The 20074-nt window shown below is 34.5% G+C and overlaps 4 protein-coding genes across 6 annotated transcripts in view; 1 reads left to right on the top strand and 3 right to left on the bottom strand.

Moving 5' to 3' along the window:
• Window positions 1-3606, bottom strand: part of LOC107606522 (UPF0481 protein At3g47200-like) — a 5750-nt gene extending 2144 nt beyond the window's left edge. The window contains exon 1 of the mRNA XM_016308576.2: window positions 3428-3606. The gene's annotated coding sequence lies outside the window, so the exon portion shown is untranslated. The remainder of the gene's footprint in view (window positions 1-3427) is intronic.
• Window positions 4675-7335, bottom strand: LOC107608802 (UPF0481 protein At3g47200-like). 3 transcript variants are annotated; one of them, XM_021106996.1, is made up of 4 exons: window positions 7187-7326; window positions 6548-6661; window positions 6375-6432; window positions 4675-6091 (listed from the first exon to the last, which is right to left on the bottom strand). In XM_021106996.1, the coding sequence occupies exon 4, from the start codon at window positions 6085-6087 to the stop codon at window positions 5155-5157; it is 933 nt and encodes a 310-aa protein (XP_020962655.1). In that variant the 5' UTR covers window positions 6088-6091; window positions 6375-6432; window positions 6548-6661; window positions 7187-7326; the 3' UTR covers window positions 4675-5154. The 3 variants fall into 3 exon arrangements, with proteins under 3 accessions (XP_020962655.1, XP_020962653.1, XP_020962654.1); XM_021106994.1 differs by having other exon boundaries at window positions 6383-6432; window positions 7187-7325; XM_021106995.1 differs by lacking the exon at window positions 6548-6661 and having other exon boundaries at window positions 6383-6432; window positions 7187-7335.
• Window positions 14005-14965, top strand: LOC107606521 (probable CCR4-associated factor 1 homolog 11). Its single transcript, XM_021106739.1, has 2 exons — window positions 14005-14099; window positions 14152-14965. Exons 1-2 carry the CDS (start codon window positions 14005-14007, stop codon window positions 14909-14911), a joined length of 855 nt encoding a protein of 284 aa, XP_020962398.1. The 3' UTR covers window positions 14912-14965.
• The window catches only part of LOC107606520 (UPF0481 protein At3g47200-like), a 2954-nt gene continuing 717 nt past the window's right edge, over window positions 17838-20074 (bottom strand). The window contains exons 2-3 of the mRNA XM_021106740.1: window positions 19175-19935; window positions 17838-18553 (exon numbers count right to left, since the gene is read on the bottom strand). Coding sequence (XP_020962399.1) covers window positions 18022-18553; window positions 19175-19935 — 1293 coding nt within the window. The 3' untranslated portion in view covers window positions 17838-18021. The remainder of the gene's footprint in view (window positions 18554-19174; window positions 19936-20074) is intronic.

Genomic DNA, 20074 nt, shown 5'->3' on the forward strand with positions numbered 1-20074 from the left:
GTGTAGAATAAAGTTTATAATTATAATTAGTTCCTAACTTCCTATATATAAAAATGCATGTCCTATATAGTTATATGATGAATTGATATAATTCAAATAGATAATAAATCATTTTAATTTATTCAAAAAACACTTCGCCATATATAAAGAACGGTTCCGCTACGTTATCAACAGTATATCTGCCAACTTCTGCCAACTCTTATTTATAATTGTGTTTCATGGAAGTGTGTTTGTGGATGTATCTAATAAAAATGTCTTTTTTATAGTTGTGTTTAATAGAAGTGTCTTTATAGATATATTTTCTGGATGTGTCTCTTTATATATGTATTTAAAATATATTAATTATTAGACACATCCACGAACACACTTCTATGAAATACAATTATAAATAAGAGTTGGCAGAAGTTGGCAGATATGCTGTTGGTAACGTAGACTTTTCCTATAAAGAAATACCTATAGTTGTCAAATTCGGACAAAACTAGCCAATTCGAATTCCAAAACTGATTCAGTACAAATTTAAGACTATTTAATTTCTCTCTTAAAATATTCTATCCCAAATTATCTCTTAAACTATAATATTAGGATAATCATTCACACACCTAACGAATTGAACATCCGGTCATTGTAAACTATCCATAAATAAACCGAATGAAAAAGAATCATTATATAATCATATACATATCTATTGAATTGAACATCCGATATATCTATTGTTGACATTGTTTATGTAAAATCCCTACACTGCCCTTATTCCCTTTCTTTTTCCAAACCAAACCCTAACCCTCTTCTAACAAACTCACTCACCTCTCACTGTCGCACACACACTCCCCTCACACCATCTTCCTCACAGCACACACCCACGAGCTGAGAAAAGGAAAAAAAAAGGAAGATGGAGATCGAGAGAGCGAAAGAGAAGAGGAGAGAAGGAAGAAGAGGAGGGAGAGGGCTATTGCACCGGCGTCGCGCCTCACCGTAGTCCAACTTGCCGTCGCGCCGCCACCGCAACCGTCTCGCCCAGCCGCGTTCAGTTTGCTGTCGTGCCGCCTTGCCGTCGTCGCCGTTGGAGGGAGACCTTGTCGTTGCAGCGGAAAGCGTAGAGACGAAGAGAGGGTGAGAGAGCTACAAGATGGAGGGAAGGAAGGTGGCAGTCGTGAGAGGAGGTGACGATGGAGGCTTCTGCTGTTGCTGTCGCTGGAGCTCACCGCTGGTGCACTTGAAGCTACTTCATCCCCTAACTTGCTCCACCGTGGTTGACCCCTGGCCTCCCTGTTTTCGTCGGAGTTACTGATGCCACTGCTGGAGGAGAGGATCTAATGCCACTGCTGTTTTGCTTCACCAGCGTAGCTCTTATTGTTGCCAGAAAACATGCTACAACTTCCAAACTTGCCGGCAACACTGTCTTGCCACTGTTTTGGTCTAGTTTCTTCCCTTGATCTGTTCCAATTTCACCTTATCTCTGCCGCCATTTCGTTTCTCTGTCTTGCTCTTATTCTGATTTATTTTTTGCCTCTATTCTGTTTTGGATTTTCAGAACTATATTTGTATTTGTCTTTCATTCAATTTGAATCTACTGCCTTTGGCTGGTGTCGTGGCCATTGTTGCTATCGTAAGAATTGAAGTTGCTGCATTGTCTCAGTTCAAGTTCCGCGCTCTTTCGTACCCTTTTAATTTGGCACTCGAGTTCGGCCTCTTCGGTCCCTTAGGACCATGTTGTGAGTAGGCTTTACATTTATAATTGTTTGATTGTGCATTTATAATTATTTTGATATATATCTATTATGATCTTTGAATTATACTCACTATATTTGTCTAGAACGGTTTTAAATTGATTAGAATAATTGATTTATTAAAATTGAATAATTCATTTTTATGAAGTTTATACTTTCGAAACTATACATGAGATCATATATATTTTTGATGAAGTTTTGCATTATTTTAAATTGTTTGATCTTATCTGAATATCTGTTTTTTTAGACCATATATATTTTTGATAAAGTTTTGCATTATTCTAAAATGTTTGAGTTTACTTGAATATCTGTTTTTGAAACATTAAAGTATTTGTTGGTATTTACTTAGTTTAAAGATTATGAAATATATTTGAAATGTGTTTTGATTGAAAAAGTATGATTGGAAAGGATTCTGATGAGAAAGTATAATATGATTTGATTTGATTCGATACCTTATATATTTGAAAGATCAAAGATTTGTTGTATTTGAAATTATATGTTTTGAATTGGTTTGGGAGGCTCGTATTAGAAAATCGAAGTTAACGGCGGTTATGACGTTAACTTAGATGCATCTAACTCAGACTCCAGCTAGCAGGGGTGTTGCTAGTCTAACGTGTAGGCCACACGTTAGATCTGTTATTCTGTTAGGACACACGAGAGGAAAGGGCTACCCTTAGAGGTGGAGCCGCCCAAGTGTGGATTATTTGATTTGATTTTTGTATGAGAACTCCCTTATTGATTCACATATTCGTATAAATTATTATTTTCTAACTAAAATTATTTTTATGATAATGTTTATATGGTCTCATGTGGATTATAGATGTATTGTCTAGTTACTGAGTTGCAAAACTCATTCTATTTTCTAAAAATATTTTTTTCAGGAACAAATACTTGAATAAGTGAGCCTTCTATTCAAGAGTAATGATCTGTAATTGGTACTTCATTTTTGTTGAGTTCTTAGACGTCATATGCTCTATATGTCACAGGCAGGATCCATCCATATTTACTTATTTTACCTTTTATTAAAAATATGTAATTATTCATTTTAGAAATTGTAAATTTATTTTAAAATATTTGTAATTTTCTTATTTAAATTATATTTGAGTCTGATAGGCTTGCTATGGAACTGTTTCCTTGAGCGCCGGTCATAGTTCATTTTCGGCCATGACAATTTAATATTCTCATTGTCTCTTTATACTTTTCCTTATTTAAAAGATTATGTATAAAAATCTATAATATTAATATTTCGCATGTGGTGCGAGTCTAAATCTAATGGTAAATAATGCTCATTTTTTCTGTCTTAAATCAAGTAAATAGATGTTAAATTATGTGTATGTTGTTTCTTTCCTCTTCAATTAGCCCTTATTTATTTTTAGAAAATGTTATTTGTACACTAAAATTAGTCACTAAAATCAACTATCAATATATTTGTATATAAATATATGTATAATTTAATTTATTTTTAATGTGTATTTATATTCTAGCATATATTTTATACTAGTGACGAATTTTGGTATAACCTTTTATTTTTACATTCTTATGGGGGAAACCTTCATCTTTGTCCTTATGATTATTTATTTCTTTACCTTTATAAACTACTACAATATTATTAGTTAATGCTAGCTAGTAGAAAAGACAAAAAGATATTTTTTAGAAGATAATATAATACAATATAATATAATATAGTAAGACAAACTCACCTTGCGGCCTTTCTATTTATATGTATAAGAGTCTTGCCTGCCTTTGACTCAGTGCCCTACAGCCCTACACAACACAGCAACAATTGAACTTTCTGTCAGAAATCATTATTTTATGTGGTTTGAATAATAAGCACTTCCAATCAAAACAAGACATTGTATGACATGGGAGGAATAGGAAAGACAACCTTACTGAAACAAGTGTTAGATGACAACAATTCCAAATAAATGGCAATAGATATAGTGATGAAGCTGGGAAAAGAAGCTGATCTTGGCTACATAACAAAGGTAAAGTATATCACTTTTTCTTTTTGGATGCTGCTTTATATTTATTTTTTTCATGCTCAAAGGCAAGTATCACCGAGATTATGAAATAAGAAACACATTTATACAAGATTGGCATTTTTTTTTTGTATTGCGTTACAAGATTGATGGCTGAGATTTTACGACTAGAATCTAAGTTTTAATACCAAATAAAAAAAAAAAAGAGTTTTTGTATTATTATTTATTTATTTTAAAGTGTTTCTACATTTCAACTTCTATCTTTGCACCATATTCTTTATTTCAAGGTTCTAAGAAGGCTCCACTAGTTTCCAAAGTAACTCCTCATTGGAGGAAAATTTTATTCAAGTAAAATTCTTATACTCAAGAAATTCAGCAACATAGCAAGTAGTAAATAAAACCAATAATATAATTATCTTCTCTTAAAATTATTTGTATCTCTTCCAGATATGCTAATCTCTATTACCCTATGTTATGTTGGTTAGTATTTCTTTTTAATCACTTTTGCTAGTTTGTATGATTTCTAGCTTTTAATTGGTACCTTGAGGAAAATCATGGCTATATATATGACATTGAGTCTTTGTCGGATGATGATCCTTATTGATTAGCCAAAAGTTTACTCTACAAATGCACATACATTAAATCATTAATCTTTATCTTACGAATGAAATTTAAAAGCATCCCTCGCTCTTTTAAGATACAAGACATGATGTTTGAATACTAATTTCAGAATAAAAGGAAAAGTATAGGTAGACAATAAAAATATTAAATAATGTGAACAATAGATATATTATATGTTCATTTCACTAGGTGTACGGATGGTTATTTTAATAGTAAGATTTAGATGAGTAATTTGGAGATGTAGTGTGTTTTTATTTGATTGGTGGTTGCTCATGATGTTCAAGATGGTCATTATTTACCTAGCACTCTCCCGAAATAAAAACGTGTAAATAATGCAAAGAAAACAACAATAACAAAAGATCATATTCAAATTTAGAGGTCTTCAATAAATAATAATTACAAACATTTTAGTTCTTCCAAAATACAAACATATCAAGTCTACCATATTATAATCATCCAGTCACAACACAAACATTAATCTAGCACTAGTATCTAGTGTACCACTTGAAGGATAGAAAATACTGTCTGAATAACAGTGAGAATAAGCAGAAAAATTCCAGCAATTGAAGCCACTGTCTTCCATGAAGTGTTGCAGTAGTCGCGCCTCAAAGTTGCAACTTTTTTGTTGCAAGGGTGGCCACAGAAAGCATTCAACTCTTTGAAAATACGGATATATTGCACATTAAAATCTGGATTTATAACATGAAGTGCAAGACCATTGAACATTTCAGCCACTGCATTGCTATCACCTAACCAATTCTCAATGATTCCTTTCTTAATCAACAAATCTACATCTTTTTCTGTGTTGATAAGGAAATCCAAGGCTGTTATATAGTCAGCAGGTAAGATTCCTTCATACAGTGGCATTGCTCAAAAGCTATCAAATTTCTCAAAATAGCTTCAGTAAAGGGTGTCACTCTAATAGATGGGACTCTCAAACAATGACCTGAAAGTTCCAAATCTAGCATGCATTGGCTATTTTTGTTTACCTTAAACTTCACTCCTGCTTCACTCAACTCAGTGGCACTATAAATGTGGGGGAACTCTGCTTCTCTTAAGCATCCAGAGAAGCCAGAGGATGCTAATAGAAACTTTCTTGATAGATCTATGAAATGAGCTATTCCAGTATCGTTGGATAATAGCCTAAGAACATCACCGGAAATGATACTATCAGGAAGGATGATACTATAAGGAACAATATAACGAAGAGCGAGTGTTAGTAATGGAGGAGAATCAAGAGCTAGGTTATAAAGCTTCTCAAGAACAAAGAAAGGAACTTGATTCTCAAGCAACAACAAATCATATGCTACAGGATCCCTTAAATTTCGTGGCAGAACAATGGCATCACCTCGTCTCCACCCATGATAGCGCTTAAGTAAAAGTTCTAATATGAAGCAGCAATCCACCAATATCACCATAACATGTTCTTCCTCAGTAAGCTTGATGTTATCTGAGTAACAAGCACGAACCGTTGGTTCGAGCTCTTGCACACAACTAACAAAACTTTCCAAGTTGTTTGTCATAGATCTTTCAATGAACTGTCTACAAAATATTCTTTTTGGCTCCTCCATGTTTAGCAAATATTGATCCCCATGGTGAAAAGGACCAATTGAAACAACCTTTGGAGTGTATGCATCTTCATTTGATTTGCGAATCTCATGGGACACCCTGTAGATGCAACATTTCTCTGTAAATCGAGGTTGTGCTGCCTCCAACATTGCTTTAATCTTGATTGCAACATTAGGATTCGGATTTGCCATCTAGCTGTATAAATAGTATACAAAGGAAACATGTTGATTATAATTAGGTGAAAACTCAAGCGAAGTCGACTTCACGTGAAGTTGATATCAGTCAAATCATCTAATGACTCTCAAGTATCAACTTTTAGGTAAAGTCGACTGCACCTGAGTTTCCACCTAATTATAATCAACATGTTTCCTTATGATTATTTATTTATTTACCTTTATAACTATTACTATGTTATTAATTAATGCTAGTTAAAAAGACAAAAAGATATATTTTGGAAGATAATATAATATAGTAAGACAAACTCACATTGCAGCCTTTTAATATATACGAGTGTTGACTGGCTTTGACTCAGTGCCCTACAACAACGGTTGAACTTTTTGTCAGAAATCATTATTTTATGCGGTTTGAATGAAAAACACTTCCAATCAAAACAAGACATTGCATGGCATGGGAGGAATAGGAAAAGACAACCTTACAAAAAAAGAAGCAGTGTTATGTGATGACAACAATTCCAAATAAATGGCATGTGCATATTCAAGATGAGATAGATATAGTGATGAGTCTGGGAAAAGAAGCTGATCTTAGCTGCATAACAAAGGCAAGTATATATCACTTTTTTTTTTCTTTTTGGATGCTGCTATATATTTATGTTTTTCATGCTCAAAGGCAAGTATCACCCGAGATTATGAAGAAACACATGTATACAAGATTGACATTTTAATACCCCCAAAAAAAAGAGTTTGTGTATTATTATTTACAAGTATTTTTTTTTCATAATAATATCACAAAATTATAAATTTTTTAAAATAAATTGTATTTTATTATTTAATTTTTATTATAAAATTTTAAAAATAGTGGTAAAATAATGACATTTGAATATTGGTAATTGTTTAAATAGGTGTTATAGTGGTAAAAAAAACTAATATATGTATGCTTTCTTTCCTCTTCAATCGGTCTTTGTTTATTTTCATATTCACATATGGAAAATAACTTAATGTATGTCTTGGTGATTATTTATGTCTTTATCTTTATAACTAATTCTATATCAGTGAATGTAGCAGAAAGGTCAAAAAGAAAATTTTGGAAGATAATACAATAAGACACACTCACCTTTCAGCCTTTGTGTATTTGAAAAGTGAAACGATATGAGAGTGTCGCCTTTGACTTAGTAGTGAAGTACCCTATACAACAACACAACACAAAAGTTTTGGAAGCATCACAAGTGATTGTGTGGCATGGTGAATACGACACACAAGCTTATAGAAAACATGAGATAGATATATAGCTGAGATGGGGAAAAGAAGCTGATCTTAGCTGCAAAACAAAGACAAGTATATGATCCCTTTATTTTTTCTTGGATGCTCAAAGGCAAGTATCACTGAGATTATGAATTAAGAAACATATTTGTACAAGGCTTAGCCTTAAAGTATACTACAGTATCACTAGTGATTGACACATTATAATTTACTACTGCTAGCTTTTCCTTTTGGCATTACAAGAGTGTGGTTGAGATTTAATGAGTAAAAGCTAAATTTTAATATAAACAAAATGAGTTTGTGTATTATTAACTTTGCTACTTTTAGTACTTTACTTGGCTCACCATTGTTTTGTGAAAAAGAATAGCAAGCAAGTAATGCAGAAGAAAATTGTTTAGTTTTAGTTCATTTCACAAAGTATTCAAATACACAATAGAAAGATATTAGAGGATGTATATATTTACGTGTAATCCAATTAGATTGTGTTATATTCCAGCCAGCAAGTTAGTTAGAATAAAACCAGATTTGGTAGTTTTTGTTAGACCATTCAGCTAAGACCAACTATATAAACCTGATAACCAAGATTATCAGTTTAAGCTTTTCATTCCTCTGGTCATTACTTGTAACACAAGAATAGATTGTGAACCTTTGCGCGTCACTTTGATTGGTTTCGTCATTGAAGGTGGTTACTTGTATAGGAAGCTTCCAAATCAAGGCTGCTGAAACAGCAGCAGCATCATTCTTTTCTTCCTTCGTCCGTTCTTGATTCACATATTCTCATCTCTTCTTTTCTTTTTTCTCAAGCTCGTGCAATAGATTTTGATGATACTACCTGTGGGATACCCACTGCTCTATCATGATGTTTTTAAAGCTAAATTTTTTGATATTCTGGAAAGTTAGTATCATGATAACTGCTAATAAAGATGTTTACAGAAAGCATTCTCAGCATTAAAAGTTTCATGGATAATGTTCTCCTCAAGACAATTGAACAATTTATCCCCTGCTTTGCTATCACCTAAACAATTGATTTGGGAGCATTATTGTTTCAAAGCTACAAATGTTCCCGAAGCAGGTAAAGATCGTAATGTTTCAAAGCTTAAGATAGAACATGATGTTTGAATACTAATTTCAGAATAAAGATGTGTAAATAATGTATAGAAACCAGAAAGCAACAATAAAAAAATATCACATTCAAACTTGATACACAATTACAGAAAAGGCAGTTGCCTTATGCAGTGGTCTTCAATAATTACATAATAAAGTGGCCACATGTTCATAATAAACACTTCAATTCTTCCAATTACAAGGATATCAAACATTAATCTAGTATTAGTGTACTCCTTGGAGAATAGAAAATACTGTCTGAATAACAGTGAGAACAAGCAGAAAAATTCCAGCAATAGAAACTACTGTCTTGCATGGAGTGTTGCAATAAGTCGCAACTTTTTTGTTCCAAGGGCGTGCACAAAAAGCATTCAACCTTTGAAAAATCTGGATACATAATGTTCACTCCAAGACCATTGAACATTTTGGCCACTGCATTACTATCACCTAACCAATTCTCAATTATTCCATTCTTAATAAGCAAATCTACATCTTTGTCTGTGTTAATAAGAAAATCTAACACAGCAATATAGTCAGCAAAGTAGGATTCATTGATACAGTGACATTGCTCGAAAGCTAACAAATTTCTCAAAACAACCTCAGTAATATCTTCCACTCTAAAGAATGGGATTCTCAAAGTATGACCAGAAAGTTGCAAGTCTAGTAAGCATTGACTAGCTTTCTTTACCTCAAACTTTACTCCTGCTTCCTTCAACTCAGTTGCACTATAAATTTGCAACTTTCTAAGTTGTTTGTCTCGGATCTTTCAATAAATTGTTTGCAATTATGGTCCTATATTAATTTTTTTGAGGGACTAAAACCAAAACACCCTATTTAAATCCTTTTAGATTAGTTTGTATATAGTCTCCACTCAACTTAAAGTCCTATTAACACCGATAAACAATACGAAAGACCCATGAGCAAAACAAGATTAGTTAATTACTTAATCTTTTCAATAGTAGTTATTCGGGCAGAGCATATAACACAAACCTTAAAAATAGACCTGCAATGGTAATCCTGGTCAAACTAATGTCATTTTCTCCCTCCGAAAGACTTGCCTGCAAGGAAAATATATAAACAATTAATTGTTCCCCAAGGGATGCCAGAAAAACTATGGCACATCAAAGGACCAATAGACATGGCAACTTGCCAATGCAGAATGTTTGATTTCTCAATTAAGTATGTGTTTATAATTAAGTGATGTGTTGCAGATTTATTTTATATATTTTTTTTTCAAAGTAAAAGTATATATATTCCCCTATAAATCATACATATCTTTGACAGAGGACGTAGGTAAACACTAAAGACTAAAGACCAAAACGCACCCTTTAATCTATCTTCACATTTGGTTCTTTGAATTGATTATCAAATTTTAGTTTTCAATATTAACTAGTAGAAAGCAGCACCTAAACAACAACGTCCACACCTGCATGAAAGGTTCTTTGCTCCCTCTCCGGGTTCCAGTTTGAAGCACAAACAGAAACTCCTTTTCTTACTCATACCCCAATCTGCCCAAGCCTCAAAGCATTCCTTAGACGAACCCGCCCAAAGAAAAAGTACTGCACCGTTTCCAGTCACCCATACACAGCACACAATTTACATTCCTTTGTTCTATCTTTTTCTCAGTTTCTAATAATTTAACAGAGTTGGTTTCCAGGAAGAGCATGACAACCATATATACAAGAATGGCGAGGGTCGATGATGAACGAGAACGACTTCAACAACCACCGAGAGTTTTTCTGATGCCACTGCCCATGGTCGTTGGTTTTCCGCCTTTTTATTGTGCTGCTCAGCCAAGATTTATGGAGCGACTGCGAGCCTAGTCCCAATAGTTCGGTTGTGATCAGGCAAGTGTGGGCTGCCAACACTGATTCCGAGTTCCAAATCATAAGCAGCCTGATTAACAAATATCGATTTGTCTCCATGGACACTGAATTCCCGGATTAGTCATCCTGCCCCGCAACAAGAACTACCGGAGTCTTGTTCCAGAGGAAACTTACCAAGTCATGAAGGCCAATGTTGACGAACTCAAAATCATCCAGTTTGGACTCACTCTCTTAATAGTTTTGTTTGGCCAAATAACAATTTTAAATTCTAATAAATTCGAGACAATTTTTAAGCAATTGCAGAAAATTAGGAGAACACTAAGGAGAACAATATGCTTTGTTATGGGACGAGTTAATGACATAAAGGCAAATAAACTTAAAAAGTGATAATTGAATAGAAATTAACATAAAAATAAGAACAATTAGAATATTATTAACAGAAGAAATTAAAACATACATCAGTGTGACAAATATGAGTAAGCCAAACTTTGACTGAAGCTAGAAATCAAGCGTACGGATTTCACAGTTTCATCACACTAAGATGAATTAAAAAAGAAAGTAGTTGGCTCGAGTTTGTTTGAGAAACATTGGTAAAGAAAATTGTCGAAAGAATAATATAGTTCTTAGCAAAAGAGTTGAATCCAACACGTTGATCCCTACGTGGCCTTCTTCCACTTTCTGCTTCTTCCATTGATAACAGTTTCAGAGCTTTGTACTAAAACTTTTGGTGCACTTTATTATTCGTTCTTCCCCTTTGAAGATCGTGTTCCTTCTCCTCTCTTCAGTTGACCACTTTTCCATCAAAGCCTTCCAAGTAATTTCAAAGCTCTCACTGAATCTCCTTGCAACTCTATGAATCTGATCCCTTTGAGGGTACATGAATCCATAAGAAAACAAAAGCCTCATATCCTTTGCAAATTCATCAGGCCCTGAATACACGAATTTGTGCAGCTTTGACTCTATATCCTCAAACCCTATTGGCTTCAACAACACGCTCTCACATTTGTTACCAAGAATTCCTAACTTCTTGGGATCCAGAGTCTTATTGAAAGCCCAGCCATCTCTTCCAACCATGAAGCGCTTCAAGATCACCCAACACTGCATCTTTTGATAACGATCCATTCTCTGCTCATTCAGAACAACCTTCATCTCCTCTTCCTTCTTCGAACCGGTTCTTGGGATTCTTGAACATGCATTGTGATGTTCTTCCTCTTCCTTCTTTGTGTTCTTCGAGTCAAGCATCTTAGAACCGGTTCTTGGAATTCTTGAACATGCATTGTGGTGTTCTTGCACATAAAATTTTGTGGAAACAGAAACTTCAGAAGTTGCCAACTTTCTTCTATTTCTGCCTCCACGAGAATCAGCACCATCATTGTCCTTCTTTTGTTTGCACGGTGCATCAGTTGACAAGGTTCTAGAACCTTTTGCATGGCTCTTTCCCACTACATTACACGAGAATTCAGTAGTGCTGCAATGCTGATCTTTCTTCCTCTTCTCGCCGCATGAATCAGAAGCCATATATTCTGGTCCACGCTTTTCAGTATCAGCATCATCCTTTACTCTGCACTCTTCAGATGACACTGTTCTTGAACGCGGCAAACGAAGCTTAATGATGAGTCTCTTTCTTGGGGCAACCTCTGCCTCTGCCATTGAAAAGCTTGGTAAGAAGAAACGAACGTGGGGGTACAATCACTACTACAATGTGGTATAATATAGGACTAAAAGGGTTTGCTTTACCGTTACTGGTTTACTTACAAAACAAGGCAAAATAACATAGGAGACATTATGTACATTCTTTTGGACTTGTGGTAGTTCTTTTTTAATATGGTTTGTTTGAGTGAAATCCTATTTTTTCAAGTTATCTTTTTTTGAAAGAGTTATCTTCTTTTAAAAAATTTTATAAAGAAATAAAAATAATTTTATGTTTGAATATATTATATAAAAAGATTTTTTTTTGTTTATTAATTCTATTTAGGTATAATAATATAAAAATATTTTTTTGTTTATTTATTATGTAAAAATTATCTTTTTTTTAAGGAAAAAGATCTTTTAAAAAAGATATAAATTATAGCTTTTTGAGTTATACGAAATGATCTTTTGGATTAACTTAAATGAAAAGAATCACTTTTGTGTACACCTTTCTTTCATATAAAATAATAATAGAGGCATATTCAAATTAGTATAGAGTTGTTGCATCTGTTTTGTTTTCTCAAGCTCTCTTCTGCTGTTATTTGTTCTTCAAGCGATTGCATACGTCTATAGCTGTTTTCAGTTTCTTGGAAAGTTTGCCAATCGATGTATCTAAATATATACAATAATGTATTAAAAAAAGGTAGTATTTAACTACAAGTTCCATCTTGGCCGCATTTGAGGAGATTTATCTGGTATACTCTTTCCTCACTTTTTCTCCATTTAATTATAATAGAGTATATATGCATAAGAATCAAGAAAACCAAGAAACAGATCAAACAAATACTGTTAGTAGTTGATGAGCAAGTTATCTAGTTAGTTATCAGTTATTCTGTTGTGACTAGTCTTGGAGTTAGCAAGCTGACTCACCTTTCATTTAGCATAGCTTATATATGTTGGACTTGAGACAGATAATAATTCTGATTCATAATACAAACATATTTTTCCATTTTCTGCACAACTCATCCCTAATGTTTATGTTTGCTATGATTTCAACCACTCTCACCTAAACATTTGCAAAGTCGAATTATGGTGCTAAGTGCTATCATAGTAACACCATCATCATGGTTCTGACTTTGTTACTCCCTCTCTCCATGCCACTCTTATTCATTAAATTGGTGCCTTTCTGCTTATTTTTGTCATAATTGAGTTAAGACTGTTAATCCTTCTTATGCAGTTGTTAAGTGAGTCACCCTATTCAGCCTTGATTTCATTTCATATCTGAAACATCACTTATTTGAATGTCGTTGTTATTATTATGTATCTGAATTACGTCATTGTTTTCTATATCATTCTGTATTTGAATGGATTTATAGCCATGTATGCAACCCTTGCAAGCAGAGAATTCCAGAATCACTTTTATCTTGGAGTTCATTGAAGGAAAACTTAGTAGAATAATAAAGAATAATTCTATTCATAGATATTAGTTTAAACATGTTCATAAATGGAAAAGCTAGCAGTATTTACTAATGTGTCAATCACTAGTATTTAAGTGATGTGTTGCAGATTTATTTTATATATATTTTTTTCAAAGTAAAAATATATATATTCCCCTATAAATCATACATATCTTTGACACAGGACGTAGGTAAACACTAAAGACTAAAGACCAAAACGCACCCTTTAATCTATCTTCACATTTGGTTGTCTTTGAATTGATTATCAAATTTTAGTTTTCAATATTAACTAGTAGAAGGCAGCACCTAAACAACAACGTCCACACCTGCATGAAAGGTTCTTTGTTCCCTCTCCGGCTTCCAGTTTGAAGCACAACAGGAAACAGCTATATCAGGTTTCATTCTTTCTTCATCAAACATAACATTGTTGAAAATCATCTCATTCCTATCCTTCCACACAAACCACATCACCGCAAGAAACTCCTTTTCTTACTCATACCCCAATCTGCCCAAGCCTCAAAGCATTCCTTAGACGAACCCGCCCAAAGAAAAAGTACTGCACCGTTTCCAGTGACTTCCCTTGTTCTATCTTTTTCTTCAGTTTCTAATAATTATTTAACAGAGTTGCTTTGAGTATGACGACCATATATACAACAATGACGAGGGTCGATGATGAACGAGAACGACTTCAACAACCACCGAGAGCCATGGTTGTTGGTTTTCCGCCTTTTTATTGTGCTGCTCAGCCAAGGTTTGTGGAGCGACTGCCGCTACTAGAGCCTAATCCCAATAGTTCGGTTGTGATCAGGCAAAGTGTGGGCTGCCAACGCTGATTCCGAGTTCCAAATCATAAGCAGCCTAATTGACAAATATCGATTTGTCTCCATTGACACTGAATTCCCAATAGTCATCCTGTCCCGCAACAAGAACTACCGGAGTCTTGTTCCAGAGGAAACTTACCAAGTCATGAAGGCCAATGTTGACGCCCTCAAAATCATCCAGCTTGCACTCACTCTCTCCGATGAACACGGCAACCTCCCTGACCTAGGAACCAACAACAGAACTCACTACATCTGGCAGTTCAATTTCCGAGACTTCAATCTCATGCGTGACATCCACGCAAAGGACTCAGTGGCTGGAGTTTCTTCGGTGCATTTTGCGAAGTTGGCAGCAGCATCTGGGCTGCTGTTCAACAAAGCACTGACATGGGTCACTTTCCATGGTGCTTATGATATTGGATATTTGGTGAAGATTCTGACTTGGGGTGTTCTTCCGAAAAGCTTGGAGGAGTTCTTGGTGCTTGTAAAAGAGCTGTTTGGGGGAAATGCTTATGATGTGAAGCATGTGATGAGGTTCTGCAATGGCCTCTATGGCGGTTTGGAGAAGGTGGTTGACACACTTCACGTGGATCGAGTTGCTGGGAAGTGCCATCAGGCCGGGTCTGACAGCTTGCTCACCTGCCACACCTTTCACAAGATTAGAGAAACTTATTTTTTGGCTGATGAGGATGGGTTTAGAGAGTATGTTAATGTATTTTTTGGGTTAGAAATTGCAAAAGCTTAATACTCTTAAGTTGAAAGAAATGATCATACATTAGATTATTCATGTAACAACATTTTGTCTGTGAATTACAAAGTTGTATCAACTGATTATTTTTTGGATATGACAATTGTTTTATAACACTTCAATTACAAAGTGGCCTTTTTTCAGATATCAGTAACATATATTTGAATAGGCAGCACTGGTTTTTAGCAGTACGATGTGGGACATTCATGATTTGCTTTATTTTAATGTAGAGACTATGCTGATGCTTTTTACAAGAGATCCTTCTTCATTTGATTTGGGATTGTGTGCCATGCATTGTGAAATGGAAATACTAAATATAAGTGCAAGTTTAGAATCAGTTGAATATTTGTTTTATGGCTAATTCTATATATTTATGTGTTGGGTGTTCTAGATCTCTGGAGCAGTTCTTGTTGACTTAGGTAAGTTGGTTTTGGGAGGAGGAAGGAAGCCAAATCTTTGCAGTAGTGTGCTATCTGTGCCACTAATTGGTGTATTTGGTTGGGGGTAACTATATTAGATAGCAAACACGTGGACAAGAAAAGTTTGGGCAGAATTGGATATTTGTCCTCTATTTGGTGTGAAACTCATGATTTTTTAGAGGTTTTCCCCTGTCAGACATTTATAGAATCTGAAAACTCCACTTCACTAACAACCTGTTCTTTTCTCTGCTTTTGTTGTCTGTCTTAAAGATGTTCTGCTAATACATGTAATGCATAAAACAAATCTTTTGATATCTTCTTTCGTCCAAATCTCTTTGATCTGGTTGAAGCTTAATATTTGGGTCTACAAGAGTGTCACCCACCAATCCCAATTTTGTCCAAAATATCAAGAAACATATTTCTTCGAGAGATGACAACTTTGGTTTTTCTGCTCTATAATTTCCTGCATTTCCAGTATAATTCTATAACTGGGGAAGGGGTGATTACCCCAGCTCTTCTAGTTCTATTGTTTACTTTCTATCTCTTTTGGCCTTTATAATCATTACATGTAATGGCAATATTATGAATCCATGTAGGCAACTAGATTGATGGATTGACCAAAGGAAGCATGTTTTTAGAGCACCAACTCCAAACATTAGAAAGGCACACCATTTCTAATAGCATTTCAAGTATTTGGAGCAATTCCAATTATGAGTTAAATTCTAAACACCAAATAGGGTTTGAGCCAAAATAAATTAAGACATTAGAAATCTGTTTCCAAGCGGAAAGAATGAGTTGATGTTGAATCTGTTGAGTTCCACCAACATTGGATACTGATAACTCACCCTTATAATCACCAGGAAAGATTATTCTACCAGGAACTACATGATAAAGAGCGAGACTTAACAACAAAGGATGCCTGTCGTGGCTCCGACCAATGTAGGTAGAAGGAAAAACTAGATTTTAAAGCTTGTCAAGAACAAAGAATGGGACTTGATTCTCAAGCAACAACAAATCATATCGTATATAGACCCTTAACCGTGTTGGCAAAAGAATAGCATCGTCGCCACGTGTAAGCATGAAATGGTACCTGAGTAGAAACTCTAATATGAAGCAGCAGTCCACCAAGATCACCATAACATGTTCTTCCTTACTAAGCTTGATGTCATCTGAGTAACAACCACGAATCTTTGGCTCAAGCTCTTGCACGCAATTCACAAAACTTTCTAACTTGTTTGTCTCGGATCTTTCAATAAATTGTTTGCAATATAGTCTTTTATGGTCCTCCATCTTTAGCAATTTTTCATCTCCATGGTGAAAAGGACCAATTGAAACAATCTCTGGAGTGTATGCATCTTCTTTAAGCTTGTGGATGTTGTGGGGAACCCTGTAGATGCACATTCCTTTGTAAAGCGAGCTTGTCCCTTCTCCAACATTGCTTCAATCTTCTTTACAACGTCATTAGGATTCGGAGTTGCCATCTATATGAATAGATTAATACTTTTCCTTTTTAGTTAGAATTTTATATACTTATTTGTTACAACACTATGGAAGAAATTATGAAATTGAGTATTTGATTACGTAGATGCTATTTACATAGATAGATTTTATATCAGTTAATATTAGCAGAAAGTTAAAAAAAAAACATTGGAGGATAATGCGATATAATAAGGCACACTCACCTTTCAGCCTTTGTGTATATTTGTAAAGTGAAACGATATGAGAGTGTGGCCTTTGACTCAGTACAAGTTGAACCTTGTGTCAGTAATCATTGTTTTACAATCAAAAGTTTTGGAAGCATCACAAAAGATTGTACAGCATGGGTGGAATAGGACACACAAACTTACAAAAAAGCAAGTTGAGTTCTGAGATTGGGAAAAAAATAAAGACAAGTATAATGATCTTAGCTTGCAAAGTGAAAGTATATCACTTTTTTTTTCTTGGATGCTATAAGGCAAGTATCACTGAGATTATAAAATAAGAAACATATTTATACAAGGCTCAGCTTCAAGATATACTATGATGCAGAGTGATCAACCCATTAGTTAATACAACTTTATTACACAATAGAAAGATATTAGAAGAGGATGTATATTCACGTGTAATAACCAATTAGAGTTAGTTATATTCCAGCCAGCAAGTTAGTTAGAATAAAACTAGATTTGGTAGTTTTTGTTAGACCATTCAGCTAAGACCAACTATATAAAGCTGATAACCAAGACTATTAGTTTAAGCTTTACATTCCTCTGTTCATTACTTGTAACACAAGAATAGATTGTGAACCCTTTCTCTGATTGGTTTTGTCATTGAAGGTGGTTACTTGTATGAGAAGCTTCCAAATGATAGTCTAGAAATGCATATTAATCTTTAACTTACAATTGAAAAAACTCGCTCTTTTTAAGATAAAACATAATTTCAGAATAAAGATGTGTAAATAATGTATAGAAATTAGAAACCAACAATAAAAAAAAGATCACACTCAAACTTGATACAGAATTACAGAGAAGGAATATGCCATATGCAGTGGCCTTCAATAATTACATAACAAAGTGGCCACATGTTCATAATAAACACTTCAATTCTTAGAAAATACAAAGATATTAAAACTACCACACCATATCGGGAATTAAACATATAATCATCCAATCCACACTACACAACACAAACATTAATCTAGTACTAGTGTTTTCAATGGAGGATAGAAAATACTGTTTGAATAACAGTGAGAATAAGAAGAAAAATTCCAGCAATAGAAGCTACAGTCTTCCATGGAGTGTTGCAGTAATCGCGCCTCAAAGTCGCAACATTTTTGTTCCAAGGGCGTGCACAGAAAGCATTCAACTCATCAAAAATACGGGAATATTGCACATTAAAATCTGGATACAAAAGGTTCACTCCAAGACCATTGAACATTTTGGCCACTGCATTGCTATCACCTAACCAATTCACAATTATTTTTTTCTTAATAAGGAAATCTACATCTTTGTCTGCATTGATAAGAAAATCAAAGAAGATGATATAGTCTGTGAGGTAGGATTCATAGATACAGTGACATTGTTCGAAAGCTAACAAATTTCTCAAAATAACTTCAGTCCAGTCATCCACACTAATAAATGGGATTCTCAAAGTACAGCCTGAAATTTCCAAGTCTAGTAAGCATTTATCATTTTTGTTTACCTCAAACTTCACTCCAGCTTCATTCAACTTAGTTGCACTATAAATTGTTCACCGTTGGATCGGCTTGAAATTTAAACTGCATGTTATTATCATCTTGTTCTTCATTCTGGTCGGTGGAGATGTTGATTGGAGATTTGCAGTGAGAGAAATTGGCTTCGCAAGAGAGAAATTAGGTTTCCCGTTTTTACACAGAGCAGCAATTTTGGAACGGCAGTTTCTCATTCTTTCACCGTTGGATCGACGTGAAATTTGAACTGTAGATTCTTCACATCTTGTTCTTCATTCTGGACGGTGGAGATTTTAATTGGAGGTCTACAGAGGGAGAAATTGGCTTCGACAGCAGCTCTGTTTTTTGGGTATATTTCATCTTCTTGCTTTTCATTTGTGAGCTTTGGTGCTTTGATGTTTTGGCTGGTTATATGCACATTTTTGTGCTTTGTTTGAGACTCTCTTGTACCTCATTTGATTATAGTGGAGCTATTTCATTGGTCTGGACGACTCGTGGTTTTTACCTCTTACCTTGAGGGGGTTTTCCACGTTAAAATCTCGGTGTGTTCTTATTATTGCTTTACTTGCTATATTTGCTTGTTATAGTTGCTGCCATATTGTGTTGTGAGTGCTTCCATATTGTTTTTGTGTTGGACATTTGTGTCGTTTCCGCTGCTAGGCTCTTTCATAAATTTGGGTTATCTTTTTTCCTCTTGCGCGTCCAGAGGCTGATGGTTGGAAAAACTGAGAGGATCTTAATAGAAGCTTTCTTATTAGATCTGTGAAATGAGCTATTCTACCAACACTAGATAAAGTTAGCTCATTATTATAACCTGGAGGAATGGTATTATTAGGAACCACAAGAAGAGTGAGACTTAATAATGAAGGATGGTTACTATTCAAGGTAGAAGGAAAAGCTAGATTGTAAAGCTTGTCAAGAACAAAGAAAGGGACTTGATTCTCAATCAACAACAAATCTAATGATATAAAGCCCCATAACCATGGTGACAGAAAAATGGCATCCTGCAACTGCTTGAAATGGATCCTCAGTAAAAACTCTAATATGAAGCAGCAGTCCACCAAGATCACCATAACATGCTTTTCCTTACAAAGCTTGATGTCATCTGAGTAACAACCACGAACCTCTGCCTCCAGCTCTTGCACGCAACTCACAAAACTTTCCAAGTTCTTCGTCTCGGATCTTTCAATGAATTGTCTGCAATATAATCTTTTATGATACTCCATCTTTAGCAGTTTTTCATTTCCATGGTGAAAAGGACCAATTGAAACGACCTCTGGAGTGTATGCATCTTTATTAAACTTGCGGATGTTATGGGGCACCCTGTAGATGCAGCATTTCTCTGTAAAGTGAGGTTGTCCCTCCTCCAACATTGTTTTAATCTCCATTACAGTTTCATTTGGATTCTTACTTGCCATCTATATAAAATTATAAATAGTTGACTTTTTAGTTGACTCGTCGTCAAATTTCTTATAACTATGCACCAATTATTTTCGGAACACATTAAAATTCGCCACTAAATTAAATACGTATAAAATATATATTAAAATATTTGTT

Source organism: Arachis ipaensis, chromosome B07, assembly GCF_000816755.2.
Source record: "Arachis ipaensis cultivar K30076 chromosome B07, Araip1.1, whole genome shotgun sequence".
Classification (NCBI taxonomy): Eukaryota; Viridiplantae; Streptophyta; class Magnoliopsida; order Fabales; family Fabaceae; genus Arachis; species Arachis ipaensis.

Bases quoted from the DNA above. Each gene is read 5' to 3' on its own strand.
- LOC107608802 (XM_021106995.1), bottom strand. From the start codon at position 6,087: ATGGCAAATCCGAATCCTAATGTTGCAATCAAGATTAAAGCAATGTTG.
- LOC107606521 (XM_021106739.1), top strand. From the start codon at position 14,005: ATGACGAGGGTCGATGATGAACGAGAACGACTTCAACAACCACCGAGA. The intron at 14,100-14,151 runs GTTTGTGGAGCG...AGTTCGGTTGTG, and splicing joins TATTGTGCTGCTCAGCCAAG to ATCAGGCAAAGTGTGGGCTG.